General features: G+C 42.1%; 1 protein-coding gene across 2 annotated transcripts in view; it reads left to right on the plus strand.

Moving 5' to 3' along the window:
- Positions 1 to 21459, plus strand: part of lpcat1 (lysophosphatidylcholine acyltransferase 1) — an 87102-nt gene that overhangs the window by 22958 nt on the left and 42685 nt on the right. For both annotated transcript variants that reach the window (XM_084312905.1, XM_084312906.1), the window contains exons 3-5: positions 3317 to 3531; positions 10732 to 10844; positions 17906 to 17966. In XM_084312905.1, coding sequence (XP_084169031.1) covers positions 3317 to 3531; positions 10732 to 10844; positions 17906 to 17966 — 389 coding nt within the window. The remainder of the gene's footprint in view (positions 1 to 3316; positions 3532 to 10731; positions 10845 to 17905; positions 17967 to 21459) is intronic.

Below are 21459 nucleotides of genomic sequence, written 5' to 3' on the forward strand. Positions count from 1 at the left end.
ATACCATAAACATATTTCTTGATGTTTCCTTTTTTTAAGTAAGTAAAGAGGCCTACAAATACAAACATACACATACAAATATACAGTAGTTTCATTAAATTAAAAAAAAAAAAATTTTACAAATACTATACAAATAATACACAAATATCGGTATCGGTATTGGCCGATTGTGTTACTTGAACAATCGGTATCGGTGGCCAATTTTCATATCGGTGCACCCCTAGTCATGACTGATAATGTCTGTTCACATATAGGTGGATCCAAAGAGAACCAACATCTTCTGAGCATGTCTCCTCATGTTTGGAAAGTTCTCCTCCTTGAGAGCAGAGTAGAACTCTAGCAGTGATGCTGACTTAAAGTGCTCTTTCAGTAGTGAATCAGACTGCATGTCAATGAGTTCAAGCTGAACATCAGTGGGTGCACTATCAACACTGCAGGTAAAGGGAGAGGAAACCAGCTGCATTTCATCCTCAACCTTTTTGAAATCTTGAAAACGCCTTGAAAATTCATCATGCAGTGCTCCCAACATGGATGAGTACCTGTGCCGGTGATCAGCTGATGGTTTGACTTCTTTCAGGGTTTTCATGTGTTTGAGATTGTTGCTGCCTAGTTGCCTTGAAATTAATTGCAACTTTGTCATGAAGGCTTTCACATGGCTATGCATTTCATGAGCAAAAATGCCCTGCAGTTGTGTGTTCAGTAGGGATGGGTACCGTTCACATTTGAACCGATACGGTACCGGTACCTGTGAATCGATACCGGTACCCAACGGTACCTTTTTTCTGTACTTTAGTCTCAAAAAATGTAATCTACCTACCTCAGTTGTGAAAAAAGAAATCCAAACTTCAAATAACCACACTTTCGACCGTTTTCGGCTTGCCCCGACTGCTTTGTTGTTGAATCAAGTCAAATCCTAGGTAAGCATATATTTTTTTTATTTTATTTTTTATTTTTTTATTATCATGTAATCTTTCGCGGGCCGGTCAGAATCAGGGCCGTACAATGCCCAGGTCTGGGTTAGAGTGTACTGTATAAGGACTTAGAACATTATGATGGAAGTATATGACGCAGGGCTCGAGACTAACGATGTCCCGTCGTCCCTGGGACGATCAAATATTGATTTGGGACGAACAGAAATCTTTTTTGGGACGCAAACGGGACGAGAGGATTTAATTTTTTTCACAGGAAATGTCAATTAGCCGACTGTCAGTGCGCGCATATATATATATGAATTATTCTACGTTAATAAAACATACCTGGTGATCAACTACAGTTTGCTGTAAACATTATGATATGTGTGTAGTGTTCTGATAACGACGGCTGCAGCGGGAGCTGGCTCATGCTGGATTTGCGAATAGCATGCAGCTGCAGAGCCGCAGAGCCAGGGGCGCTTTCAGGTCCGGTCACAGGCCCGCTCAACAGCGCCCCCCACCCAACGGCTGAATTGCCAATGGCTGAATTGGAGTATTGCACTGTGACCGGACCTGAAAGCGCCCCTGGCTCTGCAGTTGCATACTATTGGGATTCGTTGGAAGCAGCACGGAGTCTCGACTCGGACTTATTTTATTTTATTTTAGCAGCAGTTATCAATATCGACCAGGAGGACAGCGCGATCTAAGGGACATGTTTCATTACTAGTCAAGTGTCATTACTTTAGTTATCAAAGGTGGAATCTCTGGACGCAATGACATTATATAGTTTAAAGCTAAACTACGTTTTTCTTTCTTGTTAGAAGAGGGATAACTTATTCAGTTAGATTTGATTTGATCTTTATTTATCTCTAACATTTTCAACCATAAACACACACATTTGTAATAACAAAAAAAACTAAAACGAAATAAAATACAAATACATTTAAATATATTTTCCTATGGAAGGAATAATCAACATGGCTCCAATTGGTTGACTATAACAGCACCGTGACCAAATATCCCTATACTAGCACCTTGTTAAACACTTTTTTTTATATATATATATTTATTTATTTTTAATCATAATTATTCTTGTGAAATCTTTCCACCTGGGAGCCTTTTGACTAAATTAATTTATTCTCCCCTTCTCTGAATGGTGTTTCTTATGGCAATAACAACTATAGACAACAAAACCAAAGTAAAGAAACAACATTTGATTTTTGGGACGGTTACATTCACTTTGGGACGGTTAAAATTGTATTTCGGGACGGTGGTGAAAAAAGTTAGTCTGGAGCCCTGCCGTTCCCATGGGTCAATGCCATTTGTTACACCGTTTTAGTGCAACATGTAACCATTCACTTGAGAATTGATAAAAGTTGTCAAAAACCCCTCCAGAATCCCACATTAAGACAAAAACTGTTGACATTTGAACAAGCAATTGTGTACTGGACATAAGAACCCCCCCCTGTTGTCAATATCACTAGGAAAGCCTTACATCCTCTGAATGCCCAGGTCTCTAGACTGTGGTTGTAAAGTTTCATGAGGCTGTGATTATCCTCCACAGGGTTCCCACTTGTCCTGTAAAAACCTGGACAACCTGGACATTTAGGGACTAGATTTCCAACCATGGAAAGTGTGGAAAATGTATTAAAATGACCCAATAGCCTGGAAAAGAAATCGAAATTTCGAATTGTATTTCTTTGAAACTCGACTGTTGGTAGGATTATAGCTGCGCTGCCCAACTTGTGGCCCCACACTCCCTTTGTTTTGACGCGCCATGGCATTTGACAAGCTCATGCTCGTTCCCCTCAGTGCTGTAAAGTGAAATGGCTACTACACTGACTACAGGGACTAACATCATCATCACACACAGTTGGGGTCATTGGATCCACATGAGTCTCTGTTTTCCAGTCACTCCCAATTTCTGCAATGTTTAGAGACCCCAGTATGCAGAAGTAATCAAATACCTACATAATTTTTAGAATAGGCAAAAATAACACATTTGTACTGCATGGTTTGTGCCCAAAACTGCAATGGGGGGGTACTCATAGAACCCATTTTCATTCGGATATATTGAGGTCAGAGGTCAAGGGACCCCTCGTCAAAATGTAACTTAACTTTGTAGCCTCATTTAGTCCCCTTCGAGACCGATCCAGCCTCCGAAAGACAGTAATGTCTCCCAGGATTGCAGGGTCTCAGAGGCTTAACCCTTTCACAACCACACTACAGAAGGTTAACCCTTTCACTACCACACTACAGATGGTTAACTGTCTAGTGTGGTAGTGAAAGGGTTAATGGCATCACGACCTACACTTGGCTATTTGTAGAAGATGATCTCACACTACACACCCACTCACTCATACAAACACACACACACGCTAACTATCTGTCTGCTCCTCCGTCAGGTTCATGGACCTGTCTCTCCGGGTGATCATGCGAGCCCTGTGGTTCTGTGGCGGCTTCCACTGGATCGAGGTCAAAGGCCAGCGGGCGACGTCCGCCGAGGCACCCATCCTCACCATAGCGCCTCACTCTTCCTACTTCGACGCCATCCCTGTCACCATGACGATGTGCTCCATCGTCACCAAGCTGGAGAGCAAGAGCATCCCAGTGTGGGGCAGTAAGTACAGTAAACAGTAGTCTGTATCTTCAGTAAACACAGTAGTCTCTGTATCTTCAGTAAACACAGTAGTCTCTCTGTATCTTCAGTAAAACACAGTAGTCTCTGTATCTTCAGTAAACACAGTAGTCTCTGTATCTTCAGTAAACACAGTAGTCTCTGTATCTTCACTAAACCACAGTAGTCTCTGTATCTTCAGTAAACACAGTAGTCTCTGTATCTTCAGTAAACACAGTAGTCTCTGTATCTTCAGTAAACACAGTAGTCTCTCTGTATCTTCAGTAAAACACAGTAGTCTCTGTATCTTCACTAAACCACAGTAGTCTCTGTATCTTCAGTAAACACAGTAGTCTCTGTATCTTCAGTAAACACAGTAGTCTCTGTATCTTCAGTAAACACAGTAGTCTCTGTACCTTCAGTAAACACAGTAGTCTCTGTATCTTCAGTAAACACAGTAGTCTCTGTATCTTCAGTAAACACAGTAGTCTCTGTATCTTCAGTAAACACAGTAGTCTCTGTATCTTCAGTAAACACAGTAGTCTCTGTATCTTCAGTAAACACAGTAGTCTGTATCTTCAGTAAACACAGTCGTCTCTCTGTATCTTCAGTAAACACAGTAGTCTCTGTATCTTCAGTAAACACAGTAGTCTCTCTGTATCTTCAGTAAACACAGTAGTCTCTCTGTATCTTCAGTAAACACAGTAGTCTCTGTATCTTCAGTAAACACAGTAGTCTCTGTATCTTCAGTAAACACAGTAGTCTCTGTATCTTCAGTAAACACAGTAGTCTCTGTACCTTCAGTAAACACAGTAGTCTCTGTACCTTCAGTAAACACAGTAGTCTCTGTATCTTCAGTAAACACAGTAGTCTCTGTATCTTCAGTAAACACAGTAGTCTCTGTATCTTCAGTAAACACAGTAGTCTCTGTACCTTCAGTAAACACAGTAGTCTCTGTACCTTCAGTAAACACAGTAGTCTCTGTATCTTCAGTAAACACAGTAGTCTCTGTATCTTCAGTAAACACAGTAGTCTCTGTATCTTCAGTAAACACAGTAGTCTCTGTACCTTCAGTAAACACAGTAGTCTCTGTATCTTCAGTAAACACAGTAGTCTCTGTATCTTCAGTAAACACAGTAGTCTCTGTATCTTCAGTAAACACAGTAGTCTCTCTGTATCTTCAGTAAACACAGTAGTCTCTGTATCTTCAGTAAACACAGTAGTCTCTCTGTATCTTCAGTAAACACAGTAGTCTGTACCTTCAGTAAAACACAGTAGTCTGTACCTTCAGTAAAACACAGTAGTCTGTATCTTCAGTAAACAGAGTAGTCTCTGTATCTTCAGTAAACACAGTAGTCTCTGTACCTTCAGTAAACACAGTAGTCTCTGTATCTTCAGTAAACACAGTAGTCTCTGTATCTTCAGTAAACACAGTAGTATCTGTACCTTCAGTAAACACAGTAGTCTCTGTATCTTCAGTAAACACAGTAGTCTCTGTATCTTCAGTAAACACAGTAGTCTCTGTATCTTCAGTAAACACAGTAGTCTCTGTATCTTCAGTAAACACAGTAGTCTCTGTATCTTCAGTAAACACAGTAGTCTCTGTACCTTCAGTAAACACAGTAGTCTCTGTATCTTCAGTAAACACAGTAGTCTCTGTATCTTCAGTAAACACAGTAGTCTCTGTACCTTCAGTAAACACAGTAGTCTCTGTATCTTCAGTAAACACAGTAGTCTCTCTGTATCTTCAGTAAACACTGTAGTCTCTGTATCTTCAGTAAACACAGTAGTCTCTGTATCTTCAGTAAACACAGTAGTCTCTGTATCTTCAGTAAACACAGTAGTCTCTCTGTATCTTCAGAAAACACAGTAGTCTGTATCTTCAGTAAACACAGTAGTCTCTGTATCTTCACTAAACCACAGTAGTCTCTGTATCTTCACTAAACCACAGTAGTCTCTGTATCTTCACTAAACCACAGTAGTCTCTGTATCTTCAGTAAAACACAGTAGTCTCTGTATCTTCAGTAAAACACAGTAGTCTCTCTGTATCTTCAGTAAACACAGTAGTCTCTCTGTACCTTCAGTAAACACAGTAGTCTCTGTATCTTCAGTAAACACAGTAGTCTCTGTATCTTCAGTAAACACAGTAGTCTCTGTATCTTCAGTAAACCACAGTAGTCTCTGTATCTTCAGTAAAACACAGTAGTCTCTGTTCTTCAGTAAACACCGTAGTCTCTGTATCTTCAGTAAACACAGTAGTCTCTGTATCTTCAGTAAACCACAGTAGTCTCTGTATCTTCAGTAAAACACAGTAGTCTCTGTATCTTCAGTAAAACACAGTAGTCTCTGTATCTTCAGTAAACACCGTAGTCTCTGTATCTTCAGTAAACACAGTAGTCTCTGTATCTTCAGTAAACACAGTAGTCTCTGTATCTTCAGTAAACACAGTAGTCTCTGTATCTTCAGTAAAACACAGTAGTCTCTGTATCTTCAGTAAACACAGTAGTCTCTGTATCTTCAGTAAACCACAGTAGACTCTGTATCTTCAGTACAACTGCAGGTAGGGATGAATTGGGTGGTGGTGGTAGTGGGTGGCATTGTAGGGCTGTACTGAATGCTTCGAAGCTTCGATCATAATGTTGACGTTCGAATTCTAAATCAACATTAGAATTTTTTATTTTTTTATTTAAATTTTAATTTAATTTTTAATTTTTTATCTTTTTTGTTGTTGTGTCTATTCAATCTGTTTAAACCAATGGGGGTTTTCTTCACAGTTGCAGTTAAAGATTAGGCTACACTAATATTATACTATAAGACAATGAATATAACTCGTCAACATAAATAAGGGCATGGTTGGAAAGAAAGTTGATTTAATAAAAGAAAAATACTAATTTAATCAGATTAATCACTTTATTCAAATTGAGGATTCAGTAAAAAAATAAAAATGGAATTTTCTTTGAAAAAAAAAATGTAAGTAAATTTTTTTTATAGACATTCAAAGCTTCGTTCGAATACTTCAATCGAAGCTTCGAATGTTAAAAAATGACATTCGGTACAGCCCTATGGGGTTGTCATCATATTAAATGCATCCCCTCGTTAATAGGCTAAGGCTCCCACATAGTCGGGCAGAACGGACTCTGAATAGGTCTGTGCATACTCAAAGCGCGAAGCTAACATTTTCTAACCGTGCGGACGTCCACGTCGCTCCTTTGGTGTCACACAAAAGGCTGCTGGTTGGTTGACATTGACCTGCATTAAATGTGACACCGATCTGCATTTTACTCTGAACACTCACTCCGTGCCAAGAGAGAGTAGGGCAGGATCATGGTTTTATGGGTAGGATTGATCCGGTAAGATTGCTAATCCGCTTTACTATCGCTAATCGTTATCCATTCCAATTCATATACATTTGGACCATGTCTTTTTTTCATCATCTGAAGAAACTTGAGAAGTTTGAATGGCTTTTCTAATTTCAAAATATTGGAAACGGAGAAAACCTAGACTCTTTATTTTGACATCGGTGGATGACACCGTGACAGAAAGTGTAAATAGCGCGCAAGGATTGTGGGAAATGTAGTAAACTGGCACGAGAAATGTAGGAAATTGGTACACGGTGGTACGCTCGACTATGAAACCGCAAACGACTGTGGACATGACGCGCAGATTCCGGTCCGCTCACAGTACGCCCAACTACAGTATGTGGCAGCCTGGGCAATATGACAATGTTTTTTTGGTTGGATCATGGTTGGATCAAAGCAGGATTGATGTCATATAGTCCTTACCTTCACTAGGAGGTACCCCAAAAACAATATTCCAATTGTCTGATCGCGATTTCCAGTATTGGTGTCCATCGTGTCGCCAACATAATCCACCACAACACATGCATCGGGGGCATTGGACGCGTTTCAATGCCATCGAGTGAACCGCTAGACTCGCCTGACAAAAAAAACTGCGCCCGGAGTGAATTAAACGTAACACCGGTTGTGAAGAAATGGTTTCGAAGGGTGGGCGATACTGCCACCTATCAGGATGCGGTCGGTATTACACTCTGTCGTGTGAGAGAAATTTATAAAAATATCGAATAAAAGAAATAACGATGAAAACACGACTATATTCGGGTCTGGCGCTGCACGGTTGGCGAGTTAACCCGACTATCCTCGGGTCTGCCGCTGATTGAGTTAAAGAGCATAAAGTGCACCGGGAGTCGCTGTAAACTGTAGCAAACAGTTTCCTAGGTGTGAGATACGTCCTTTGAATATAATTTAAATAAATTTGTTGGTGATTAGGGTTGCGGGAGGCTAATATAGCATTTGTCCAAACGTCGTCCCAGTCAAACTCAGGGTCTAACCCTGGGATGTCCCCTCGCCCAGACTGTATCTAATGTACATTTTTTATATGTGGATTTAATTAAACGTGTATAAAAATCTGAGACAAACCCTCTTATGGTTGTCCTGTCACAGATAAGCCAGACAAAAGGGTGTGGGTGCAACGCCTGAGCCCACGGTACACCGTGGGCCCTGAGCGCCGACTTTAGTTGTAGGTAAAGGAAGAATGATTCGCCAGGTATGTCATAAAACTCTTTGCAGTTGCTGGTTATGAAAAATTATGAGAGTCGAGGTGCCACAGGCATTTAACCGCACAGGACCTCTCTACATTACGCCACGTTTGAATCACGTGGGATATGATTGGTCCATATCTTAGCTGGCATTTTGATATAGGAATAGTGGAGTATACTACATCCTGTAGTCTTTGTGGTGAGACCGCTGCTGCTACTAAGGAGCGCCATGACACAGCAATTTCAGGGTCCAGCCAGTTTATCAGGGGCCTCAGTGAGAAGGACCAGAAATATAACTTAAAATCGGGGATTGCCAAGCCCCCATCCTGTTTCCTATGTTCAGTGTGGTAGTTATTTTGATTCTCGGGCGTTTATTATTCCAAATTAATTTGGATGTCATAGTTTGAGTCTTACGCCAGTGGTCTATTGGAGGAGGCAGGTGGAGCATTCAGCTGACAAAATCTATCTTAGGTAGTATGTTCATTTTAATTATGGATGCTCGGGCCTGTAACAAATTAGGAAGGCTCAACCATCTATCCAGGTCCTGATGGCAATATGACAATGTTATCGTGCACGTGGTGCCACAATGTCCCAGATGACAGAACGATATTCAACTATGCAACGCCTGTTATGAACCTTGTGTTATAGTCAGTCTCTCTCTTTCCTCTTCTCTCTTGCTTTCTCTATGCTTCACCTTGTGACCATCAAAAAAGGGTTTGTCAAGTCTCCCAGTTTCAAGTCGGCATAAGTATTGGGACCAACTGTCAGGTGTTCAACAGTCTGGTGTTTAATATTTCTATAATTATTCATTGTCTCAATTAGGGATGCTAGATATTGGCTTTTTTACCGATACCGATATACCGATATTGTCCAACTCTTAATCTCCGATACCGATATCAACCGATACCGATATATGCAGGGTTTCCCCCCCCCCAAAAAACGGAATAATTTCAGGTAATTAACATTACATATCTCTTGTTGTGGAATTAACACAACATTATGCATACTTTTTACAATAAATAAAATCAGAATTTGTTCTTACTTGCTTGCCTGGGTAAATAAAGGTTATAGAAATGTAAAAAAATATATATATATTTTTTTAAACCGATACCGATATTTTCCAATATCACAATTCTAATGCCAATATCGGCCGTTAATATCGGTAGGCCGATAATATCGGACATCCCTAGTCTCAATAAATAATTATCAGCCAGTAATGTTGCCATTAGTTAACAAAGCAAAGACCAGGTCACCTCAATAATATAATGGAACTTTATGGTGTAATCACCATAGTAATCATATTACTCCAACACAGTATGGGATATGTGGCTGACTTATGGATGGCAATCAAGTCCAGTCCACAAGGTTTCAAAGCAAAAATCTCCTTGTATACAAAAGATTAGATTAAAATGTATTGTCATCACATAGCACAAGTACAGTACAACAAAAAGTGTAGCAGTAAAGTGTAACTGCAATATACAATGTACAGGTGATTAAACTGGGTACAAAATATACAAATGAGTATTCTGAGTGTAGTGCTAATCAGATGTATGTACAGAGTTGTAGTATTAATATGTACAGTGATACAGGTATAAAGACAGTAAGATACAAGATACAAGAGTTTTATTTGTCACGGCATACAGGTATACAGTGAAATGCGGGGGATCTCGCCCGCAACGATGTGCAATAGTACAAGTAATAATAATAAGAGTCCAACCAATAGAGCGACATAGTGCAATAAACAAGTAAACAAAGTAGGCATATCGGTATCTGTACATGAGCTATTTACAGAGCATGGATCGGCCACCAGATGGCGCTCTCGAACCGTTAGACAGTTGAGTGGAGCTCACCAGTACATATCAGGGCTCCGGAAAGGAAATATGATTTCGATGACAGATTTTTGAAATATTGACATCAAAGACGAGTTACGGCGTCTTCGGCAGAATGAGCATGGCCAGGAATGACGTCTAAACTCGTCATCGGCGATTAAAGTGTTAACATAGAAACACAATAGAATAGAATAGAATTATAAAATTAAAGTAGGAATAGGCCAGGGCTGTACAACTATATATATATATGTTAATTTATCAAATTTGACAGGAAATACTCAACTCAAATCACACCTTTCTGTATGTTATAATAATTTAATAATTTAGGACCTGTGTAGTGATGGAAGGGACTGGACCTGAATGGCATTCATGTCTCACCCAACCAAAATGAAAGTGTTCTAGTGTTATGTGAAGATCTGTGCTGAACGTGTGGGATAGTTGTTTCAGAGGCTGTTGTGGGTATTTCTGTGATATTTCTTATTCCCAAATCGCTCTTATATCCAGCAAACTGTTTCTTCCCAAAGCCAGGGAAAAACGGAACAGCTGACCATTGGCTCTAAAAGGCCTGTAGTCAAATCATTGACCTTTCTGGATAATCTGATTGGATAACACACACTTGCTGTGGTCTATCTATAGCCAGGTTCTTACAATGTGCAGGAAATCCATGTTTATTACTACTCATACCTTCCGCGACTAGTCAACTACTTATAATTTCTTATTTCATCCCTCTCTCATCAGCCGCCCACACTGTTTTACACCTTCTCTCTCTCTCCCCCTCTCTCTCCCTCTCTATCCCTCTCTCCCTCTCTCCCTCTCCAGCCTTGATCAGCTTCATCAGGCCGGTGTTTGTGTTTCGGACAGACCAGGAGTCCAGGAGGAAGACTGTAGAAGAGATCAGACGCAGAGCTCATTCTGGAGGGGAGTGGCCTCAGGTAACATAAACACACACGTACACACACACACACACACACACACATACATTTCACCCTCTGAGATGCGGTACAATGCGATGCCAGTCAGTATAGAGCAGCAAACGGTTCCATTTGAATCCTACTATAGATTTGCCACAGATAGGGCGGCTGGGTGGCGTAGCGGAGATTGCGCTCGTCACCAATGCAAGAGACTCCGGTATCGAATCCCAGTCTCAGCATTGCCTTCGGCTTGGGCCGGCCGTCATACTGGCTCATTTGGCAGAGTCAGCGGGTGGAAGTCGATGGGTGGACAGCGACCCCTACAGGTCGGTTGGGAGACACCTGCACAGCAGAGACAGGAAGTGGCGAGGGTAGTGTGAGCCTCCCATGCGTTACACCTCGCCAATGAGAGTCTGCGCTGGCAGGCGAAAATATGTGACAGGCTGCCTCCTCGTGTGCCGGAGGGAACACGTGATGCAAGGCTTCTATCCTCTCTACAACCGACCAGTGGGGGGCATAGTCGAGCAACGTTCAAGACAGGGGAGGGGAGAATTGGATACACGAAATTGGGATGGGAGAAAAATAGAAAATAAGGAGAAAAAGTGGATCAAAAAAAGTTTTGCCACAGATAGCAATAAGACATATTTTGGCATTCAAATCTACACAATCCAGTTATGGGAGGAAGGGAAAGATGTTACATCAAACAGCCTTCTTCTTAACACTATGGGTGCCGGAGGTTAAATTCATGCTATACCATGGGTTGCCAGCTCTATTTGTCTATGGATAAGTACCCCTTCTTTGCATGGCTATAACTTTTTAAATTCTATTGCTACATTGCCATTATTAGGGCCCATTCAAAGTCCTATATGTATGTTGTGTAGCAACGGTAAACTTTTTCATTCACATATTCATAGTAAAGTATGGTCTAATGTATAAGTATGTTTTCATCTCTTTCTGCAGCTTTCTCCAGAACGTGATCTATAGCCCCAAATGCATTATATTGATGATGAAATACAGTTTGATGGCAATCGGGGCGATATAAAAAATTTCAATTGGACGTACTTCTAGAATGATCTACGTATGATCTGATGATGACCGGATGGGCGGGGGATCGTTTATAATTCCGTGGGCAGCGTTATATCATTCATCTAGTGTGGGTCATATGTTCATCATAACAGTTTATATGGAACACGTTCAAGAATAACGCTGAATCTCACCGGATCTTCCTCGCGCCGTTGGACGATCAGCGTGGTGTAGACCGTTTTCGATTATGGGATGTTTATCCTGATGAACCATTTCCAGCTTGTATAATACTATATACGTCCAAATCATGTTGTTTATCGAGTTATTGGCAATGGATCGCTATTATATTGTGACGAGCCAGAGTCCCGGGACATGTACCGAGTGCCCGGAAGTAATATGGCCGACCAGCACAACCTCCATAGCACTTCCTGTTTGGCGATTGCGCCGATCGGCCACCAGATGGCGCTCCTGAACCGCCAGAGAGCTCAGTGGGTCCTCCTGGTGGATCTCAGGCTAGCGGAGGGGAAATATGAATCCGATCACAGATTTTTGAAATATTGATATTAAAGACGCTGTAAAGCGTCCTTCGGCAACTTGAGCATGGCCGGGAATGACGCTGTAAAGCGTTTCCCGGCAGTTAAAGTGTTAAAGGAGCACGCCAACATTACGGGAAATGTGTTTGGAAATGTGTTTATCGCCTTATCCAGAGTCAGACGCAAAGATAGATACCAATTTCCTCTCTATGTGTTCAGTAGAAAGCTGTCTGGCTGCAAGCTAGCCTAGCTCAGCACTAAATAATTAGTACCGCTTTTCGATACCCATCCCTGATAGTTAACAACACTGTGATATTGCTGCACGGGCACAGTTAATAATGTGAACAAACACTGTATTGCTACTTAAAAGAAGAAAGAAAAACTGACTGCCACCCCTCCTTCGCTTCCCTGTGTGTGTGCTTGTTGTTCTCTCTCTGTGTGCTTGTTGTTCTATCTAGTCTCTGTGTGCTTGTTGTTCTCTCTAGTCTCTGTGTGCTTGTTGTTCTCTCTAGTCCAGGGGTCTCAAACTCAATTTACCTGGGGGCCGCTGGAGGTAGAGTCTGGGTGAGGCTGGGCTGCATCAAATATTCCACAAAAAAAGGGTTTCAAGTATTCAAAAAAAAAGTACAACTGATCCAATCTTCTCAATATTTATCAATAACATTTCAGAACATGAACAGTTATTCAGAACATAGGCTTCTCAGTGGTGTCAGTGGACTCATCCACATGCAGCTATGGAAATGCACTAGCTACATTTATCTCACGGAGATAAAACTGGGAACGAGGCTACTGTAGATGCGCTGTCAACTCTCTGCTCTGACTTGGACTGAAAGAGACGACACGCATTCCGTGAAGACCCGCCCTACTCTGCATCTGATTCGCAGACTGTGGGTGGGGGGGAAAAACGCTGACGGGACGCTGAATGTGATTGGACCAGAGCAGAGTACACAGACACAGGCACAGACAGTGGCAGTGCAACCGGACATGCAGAGCACTGCTTGCAGAGGAGATAGCGAGGATGCATTTGCCTTCCACTTTACTTGGTATCACTCCGGAATCACGTTTCAACCAAGTCACTAACGTAACGTTGCTGTCATGAGCCTGCGCTATGGTAGCCTACAAGTGATAAAATAAATAAAACATCCAACTCGCGCAACGACTCGGCAAAAAGTTGCGCGCGGGCCGCATTAACACTAAACTTTGATGTCAAGTAGGGGGCCGCAAAATATCATCCAGCGGGCCGCAATTGGGCCGCGAGTTTGAGACCCCTGCTCTAGTCTCTCTGTGTGCTTGCTGTTCTCTCTCGACTCCGTGCGTGCTTGCTTCTTCATCGCTCCAAATGTGCAGTTCAATGAACCTATAATGTATTCATGTATGTATACTTTTATTAATCCCTTTGGGGAAATTCGTCCTCTGCATTTTGACCCGTCCTAACTCTGTAGGAGCAGTGGGCAGTCAGCCACACAGTGCGGCGCCCGGGGACCATGTCCAGTTGTAAAGCCAGTGCCTCGGTCAAGGGTAGCGGCAGGATATACATAGCATGCGTGTCTTTTTTATGATGTGGGGGAAACCGGAGTGCCGCGGGAAACCCACACAAACAGAACATGCAAACTCCACGCTGAAAGGCCCCCTGCTCTGACCTTATTGCTGCGAGGCAACAGTGCTAACCACTGCACCACCATGCCTATGCAAATTAGCCATGTGCTTTCTTGAATGCAAAGTGAGTCCACCCACGCGCCTCACAAAGATCAAGGGTAATGAAAGACAATGGAACTTGAGCTAGTGGGATTAATTTCAATGAGAAATAATAAAAAAAAAACGTATTTATATAGCACCTTTCAATCAGAGAAATAATAATACACTTTATTTATATAGCACTTTTCAATGAGAAATAATAATAAACCTTATTTATATAGCACCTTTCAATCAGAGAAATGATAATACACTTTATTTATATAGCACCTTTCAATGATTAATAATACACTTTATTTATATAGCACTTTTCAATGAGAAATAATAATACACTTTATGTATATAGCACTTTTTAATGAGAAATAATAATACACTTTATATAGCACCTTTCAATGAGAAATAATAATAGACTTGATTTATACAGCACCTTTCAATCAGAGAAATAATTACACTTTATTTATATAGCACTTTTCAATAACAAACGATTCTAAACCTTATTTATATAGCACTTTTCAATAACAAACGATTCTAAACCTTATTTATATAGCACTTTTCAATGAGAAATTATTATAAACGTTATTGATATAGCACCTTTCAATCCTGCCAATGCATGGAGCGAGATGCTTCACCAGAATGTACCTCCACTTCTCTGCCAGTGCATGTCCTTCATGCTGTGTGACAGCTGGGTGCGCTCAAGCCCTTAGCCAGAACCAAACCAAACCATAACACCACACCTCATAATTCACCACATCCAATTCTACTTCTACAGCGGTGACTGGTCTCTTAAATCATATTTATTTATATATTCACTATTTAAAGCCAAAGAAATTATATATATCCTGGTCTGAATTATCTCCTAAACTGACAGCGTGTAGAATAGTGCACGTTTATAAACAACAGAGTTGACCAAAGTGCTGTACAAGGCCTTAAAAATACGGTAGAGCAGAGATATGAGGAACAGTACGAGACATATACACACGATATACAAGCGGCACAAACCCATTAAGAAGAATGAAACGCTAAAGAAAAGAAGTACCTTTTAAACCGAGACTTGAAACAATCGAAGGATGGGGCGAGTCTGATGGAAGGGGGAAGGCTATTCCAAAGTCTAGGGGGTTGTAATTGCGAAGGCATGGTCGCCTCTGAGTTTGCGTCTTGAGCGTGGGACAGCCAGGAGGCCCATGTCAGACGACCTGAGAGACCTGGAGGTGGTGTGAGGTGTTAGGAGATCTGGGATATAGGAGGGAGCCAGTTGGTTCAGGGCTTTGAAAGCGAACAGCAGGACCTTGAAATCAATTCTATATCGAACTGGGAGCCAGTGAAGAGGGGGAGATATGGTCCCTCTTTCTGGAACCAGTCAGAAGCCTGGCCACTGCAGGTGGGACATGGACGACATGGCTGGTCCCAGTGTACAGGGAATTATAGTAAAGCCAAGATTAAATGAAATCATGGGTGACTTTTTGTAGATCACTGAGTGAGAGGAAGGGTTTAATTTTTTTTTATGGTCCGTAGCTGAAAGGACCTGGATTTGACCTGTTTATCAAATTTGAAAATGTAGTGATTGATTGATTGAAAATTGTATTAACAGATTGCAGAATGGGTACAATACAGTACGGCTCAATATACACAATTGTTAAGGGGATGCAGACCAGAGAAAGACTTCGTCTTGTTTAAATCAGGGTCCCCCGAGAGAGCGATGTGATTTCTGACCAGACCAGCCTTGTCTTGTTTGGCCAAATAGCGAACATTGTAAATACCTACTTCACCTATAAACACAACTAGCTAGTGCAAACCTGTTGTAATTAAGACATTTGCTGAAAAGAATAATAGTTTTTACGCGTAGACCACAAGATATATCAACTTTTAATACTCATTCAATCTTTATTTCAACTCGGAAATCCATTGAGGGCAAGCCCTCACTTCCAATGACTTTGAGCATACAAACATAATGATAAATACACAATTAATAAATATAGACCAAATAATGCATTTGAATCCAATCTAAACATTGGCAGTGATTACAATCCCCCATCCCAGCGTTCTGCGCACGTGGGTGTAAGGAGACCATGATCCATTTAAAAACAACACAGTGATATCCAACACTAAAAATATGTCTTACAAGTGATTTAAATGTCAGTGCTCGGCTAGCCTTCCTCTGGCAGACAGATAGTTGTGTGAATGAATGAATTAATGAACATTTTATTTCCGTGTCGTGTCCGACGACCCATCCCTTGCGGGATTATAAGACACCAAAAACAACAATTGAACATAACAATCACTTCCCATGGTTTCTAAGCTACACCATGCACATCATCAGAGGCCAAAATACAGCACATATGTTATTTTCATGCATTTATCCCAAGCTTTCTCTAAATATTCAGCAAGTGCAAAAACCAAAAATCCATTTGAATCTATCTGCATCACTAAACCACATTAACTCAAGGTTTTTACACCTGTCAAATAACTTTTGATGCAACTCATAGTATAGTGGACAATAAAACATCAAATGAAACTCATTCTCAATTTCGATACCCAGTGATGGGCAAGCCACTTGGAAAATGTAGTAAGCTACACTACCAGTTACTCTCGATTAAATATAGCTCAACTACAACGGAAGCTATCCCCAGAGAAATGTAGCAAGCTACACTACAAGAACATGGCAAAAATAGCTAGCTACATCGGCACTACTTTTCTTTAATTCTTTTTTTTTATCAACGTCATGATCAAGTTTCCACCAAACAGGCAAAAAAAGCTCAGTTTGATTGTTTATTATAAAACAAAACTGAAACTGGAAACAAGCCCTCTGTCTGGCTTTTTGTGGCATCCTTTTAACATGTACTTGTATTAATGTACCATGTACAAAATGTTAATAAAGTATGAGGAAAAAACTGTGGAAACGTAATAAATAAAAGGTAGTGAAACAATAATCAAATAAACACCAAAATATATACTATCTCTATTGGAATGGAGACTTTTCAGCACAGGATAAACTAGGGATGGGCATTTTACAAAAAATGTATCGCATGATGTACTCGAGTACTCGTGGAGGAAAACGCTGTACAAAATAAACGTCTTTTCCGGTGTTTTAGACTTTGCTCTTTTATTTTGAAACTCCCCGACCGGAAGTGTTGTTGTTATTATCGCTAGCGGAACCTATCTATGAGCGGACAACTTGTGTTACGACAGCGCAACTCGAAACTACCTGTTGTATTAAATGAATTCATGTTTAACTTGTCCTTGTGTCCAGTCCTTTGACTAGCCCCACCCGTTCATTGTAAACAATGATGCATGTGATTGTATTAACGTTAATGTGTGTTGTAGCTATCGTTAGTTGGGTACCGTCATTGTATTTCATTGGTGAGCTATTTAGCTAATGTTGATCGCATTAAATAGCATCAACTCTAGATCTTTAATCTTTATTTAGCAGTCCAGTTTCTCCGGGCAGTAGCGTATATCGTTTGTTCATGCTACATCACTACTTGGGTCTAAAAATAGCTACACTACAGATAACGCTACTTGGTTAAAAAGGAGCGACGGTACCGTCACGCTACTGAGAAATGTAGTTAAGCTATGTAGCGTCGCTACTTGTAGCTAGCTACTGCCCAACACTGTGGATACCACAGTAAATACAGATCCGCTCCTCTTCTGTGACCCCCCGGTAACGTCCGGTCTCGAGGTGCAGGGGCAAAATCCCAGAGCGGAGCTGTGTGAGTGAGTGAGTGAGTGAGTGAGTGAGTGAGTGAGTGAGTGAGTGAGTGAGTGAGTGAGTGAGTGAGTGTGTGCATGCGTGCGCCTGCCTATGTGTTAATATGTTTGCATTCTTGTCTATTCCAGATGATGATATTCCCAGAGGGAACGTGCACCAACAGATCAGGCCTCATCAGATTCAAGCCTGGTATGTGTTCAGTCTCCTGTCTGCTTCATGCTGACCGTGCAAACACTAAGCCTTACTGGGACACTACAGCAACCAGCTGAAACCAGGTGGAAACCAGCTGCGTGCATGTGCGTGTGTATGCATCTGTGCGCATACATTTGTTTGTGCATGTGCTTCCTCATTTGTTTGCCGGTGACTGATTGTGTAATATCTCTGGTGGTGGTGGTGGTGGTGTGTGTGTGTGTGTGCGTGTGCGTGTGCAAGGAGAGGGTGCAGATTGATGACATGTCATGGACCCGTGTATTGGTCCATGTTTGCATAGCTCTGTGGGTGTGTAAGAGGCACTATTTACACACATTTCCTGTTTGTCCACCCATTCAGACATGTTTGTGTGTCTGTGTATGTTTGTCTGTGTGTGTGTGTCGTGTGTGTGTGTGTGTGTGTGAGTGAGTGTGTGACCTGCAGTAATCCAGTTGTCCTGTCCTGTATTGTTCCATGTCCTCTCTGTCTAATCCTCTGTCTTCCACTCCTCTGTCCTCCCGGTTGTTCCCAGTAAGCCCTGTTGGTCACACTCCCTGACCCCCCCCCCCCCCCATTCTGTGTGTGTGTGTGTGTGTGTGTGTGTGTGTGTGTGTGTGTGTGTGTGTGTGTGTGTGTGTGTGTGTGTATTTGTTTGTCTAGTTCTATGTGCTATTGTTCCGCGTTCGACATGTCTCCTCTAGTTAAATCTATTCACTGACTCTCAAGATAACATAGTTACACTAACAGTTAGGTTACACTATGTGTGTGTGTGTGTGTGTGTGTGTGTGTGTGTGTGTGTGTGTGTGTGTGTGTGTGTGTGTGTGTGTGTGTGTGTGTGTGTGTGTGTGTGTGTGTGTGTGTGTGTGTGTGTGTGTGTGTGTGTGTGTGTGTGTGAGAGTGAGAGAGAGCAAACTGAATGAATGAATGAATGAATGAATGAATGAATGAATGAATGAAAACTTTATTAACAGATTGCAGAATGGGTACAGTACAGTACAGCTCAATACATACAATTGTTAAGGGGATGCAGACCAGAGAAAGACTTTCGTCTTGTTTACATCAGGGTCCCCCATTTTCAATTCATCGTAACATATATGACATACATGATATACAGATAGACAGTACTGCTCCATCTATACATTTATGACATACCAGATTTGCAATTACAGTACTGTTTGTGATACAAAAAGAGTCCAGAAAGAAAAGAGTATATTCATTAGGCGTGGAAACTGTACATTGGATTGGGTAGGTGGGGGTGGGGGGGGACTGTGCATTGGAGGTGGTTGGGTGGGTGGGGGGGGGGGGGGGGGGTTGGTTAGGAGTGGGGGGGGGGGTGGGGTTCGTTAGGAGTGGGGGGGGGGGGGGGGGGGTTGGGTAGGGGGGGGGGGTTGGGTAGGAGGGGTGGGTGGGGGACACTGTACAACTGTACAAACAACACTGTACATTGGATTATTGACAAGACCATACTTGGTAATTTACTGTACATTGGAGGGGGTTGTGTTCGGACATTTACAGGGGCCAGTTTCGGGTTGCAGTCTCCCTTAGGTGTTTTTTGAGAGTGTTTTTGAAAGTGGGTAGTGATTCACATTCCTTTACAGCTTTGGGTAGGGCGTTCCACATTGATGTGGCATAATTGCGAAACGTGTTTAGTCCCTTGTTTGAGCCGAATCTGGGTTTAACATGATTTGTGGAGCTCCCTCTGGTGTTGTGATCGTGGTATTCACTGACCTTTGGGAAGTATTTTGTCATGTACATGGGTACCTTGGTCGTGTAGTGTATCTTGTAGACCAGGCCCATTGCAAGTTGCTGTACTCTGTCGTCTACTCTAAGCCATCCTAGGTTGTCAAAGTGGGCAGGGGTGAGGTGGGTTCTAGGAGTAAGGTCAAGCAGTAGTCTGACCAGTTTGTTTTGAGATGTTTGTAATTTTGTTTTTAGCGCCTTTGAGGTGCTTTGGTACCATGAGGTGCAAGCATAGTCGTAGTACCCTTGAATGAGTGCTCCTGCTAGAGTCTTCAGGGTATTCTTGTTTACCAGTGAGGAGATCCGGTACAAGAATCGAGTTCGTTGGTTGACTTTTTTAATTACATTGGATGCCATTTTGTCACAGGAAAGATTTGCCTCTAGGATGGAACCCAGGTAGGTAATATCTTCTTTCCTTGTGACAATATTGTCACCCACTGTAACTGAGAAGCCGTCGGTCTTGCTGAGTTTGTTATTTGAACCGAAGAGAATGGACTCTGTTTTGCCCATGTGTAATGATAGTTTGTTATCAGCGAGCCATATGCAGATTTTGCCTAGTTCTGAGCTTAGGTTTTTTCAACCTGTAACTTGTTCTTGTCAGAGACCAGCAGGGCTGAGTCGTCCGCAAACAGGAACAAGTTGCAGTCACAAGCTGACGACATGTCATTTGCATAAATTAGGAACAGTAGCGGACCTAGTATGCTTCCTTGTGGAACACCACAGTTTACTGTGAGGGGGGGGATAGGGTACCGTTTACCTCCACCATCTGCTCTCTCCCCTCCAGGTAGGATTGCATCCAGCTCACTGATAGACTATCAAAACAATTGCTTTTAGCTTGTCAATCAGAATGGTGTGATTGACAGTGTCGAAGGCCTTTTGTAGGTCCAGCATGACCATGCCGCAGTATTTGCCCGCGTCCACCTCTTGTTTGATGTGGTCGTTTAAATAGAGAAGGCATGTGTCAGTGGAGTGGGATGTTCTGAAGCCAGATTGGAATTCGTAGATTAGATTTTTTTCCGCAAGGTATTTTTCGACCTGTTCGTATACAATTTTTTCCATGACTTTCGAGATGGAGGTAAGGATAGAAACAGGGCGGTAGTTGCCTGGGTCTAATTTACTGCCTTTTTTTGTGCAGTAAATGTGTTCTTGTCTCCCCACCCAAAAGGCGTCCATGACAAATGGTCCCTTCCGTGTCCACCCTCTACGCGGGACTCTTGTGTCCCTCCCATCGCCCCGTCTCATCCTGTTCTCCTATGCATGTCTCATCACAAACCACGTGTCCCGTGACTCATAATTCATAAGAAGTGCTATGTAATCCTACACAGCTATAATTCATAGGCTCATACATATTCTTCTATACAGGCTTGTGCATAATATTCCTTTTCTACTCAAAGGTCGGCCCGGTAGCCTGAACTGCAGTGTGGTGCCCAGTAATGAATACTGTATGTGACCGGTTCTGTCTGTCTGGCTGTCTGTCCATCGACAGCAGGACATTATATTCTCAATGGGGACCTTGTCTGTCGGGGGGGGGGGGGGGGGGGGGGGGGGGGTTGTCACAAGGTTATCAGCACGTCACTCAACTAACCATCGCACCTGACCTGTGAACTTATTTCCATCTCTCTCTCTCTCTCTCTCTCTCTCTCTCTCTCCCTCTCCTTCTATAACTTCCCTATTCTTGTTCTGTCTGTCTCTCTCTCTTCCCTTCTACAACTTTTCCTTTCTTGTTGTCTCTCTCTCCCTCACCCCTTCTCTC

This window comes from Notolepis coatsorum, assembly GCF_963971535.1.
Source record: "Notolepis coatsorum genome assembly, chromosome: 4".
Classification (NCBI taxonomy): domain Eukaryota; kingdom Metazoa; phylum Chordata; class Actinopteri; order Aulopiformes; family Paralepididae; genus Notolepis; species Notolepis coatsorum.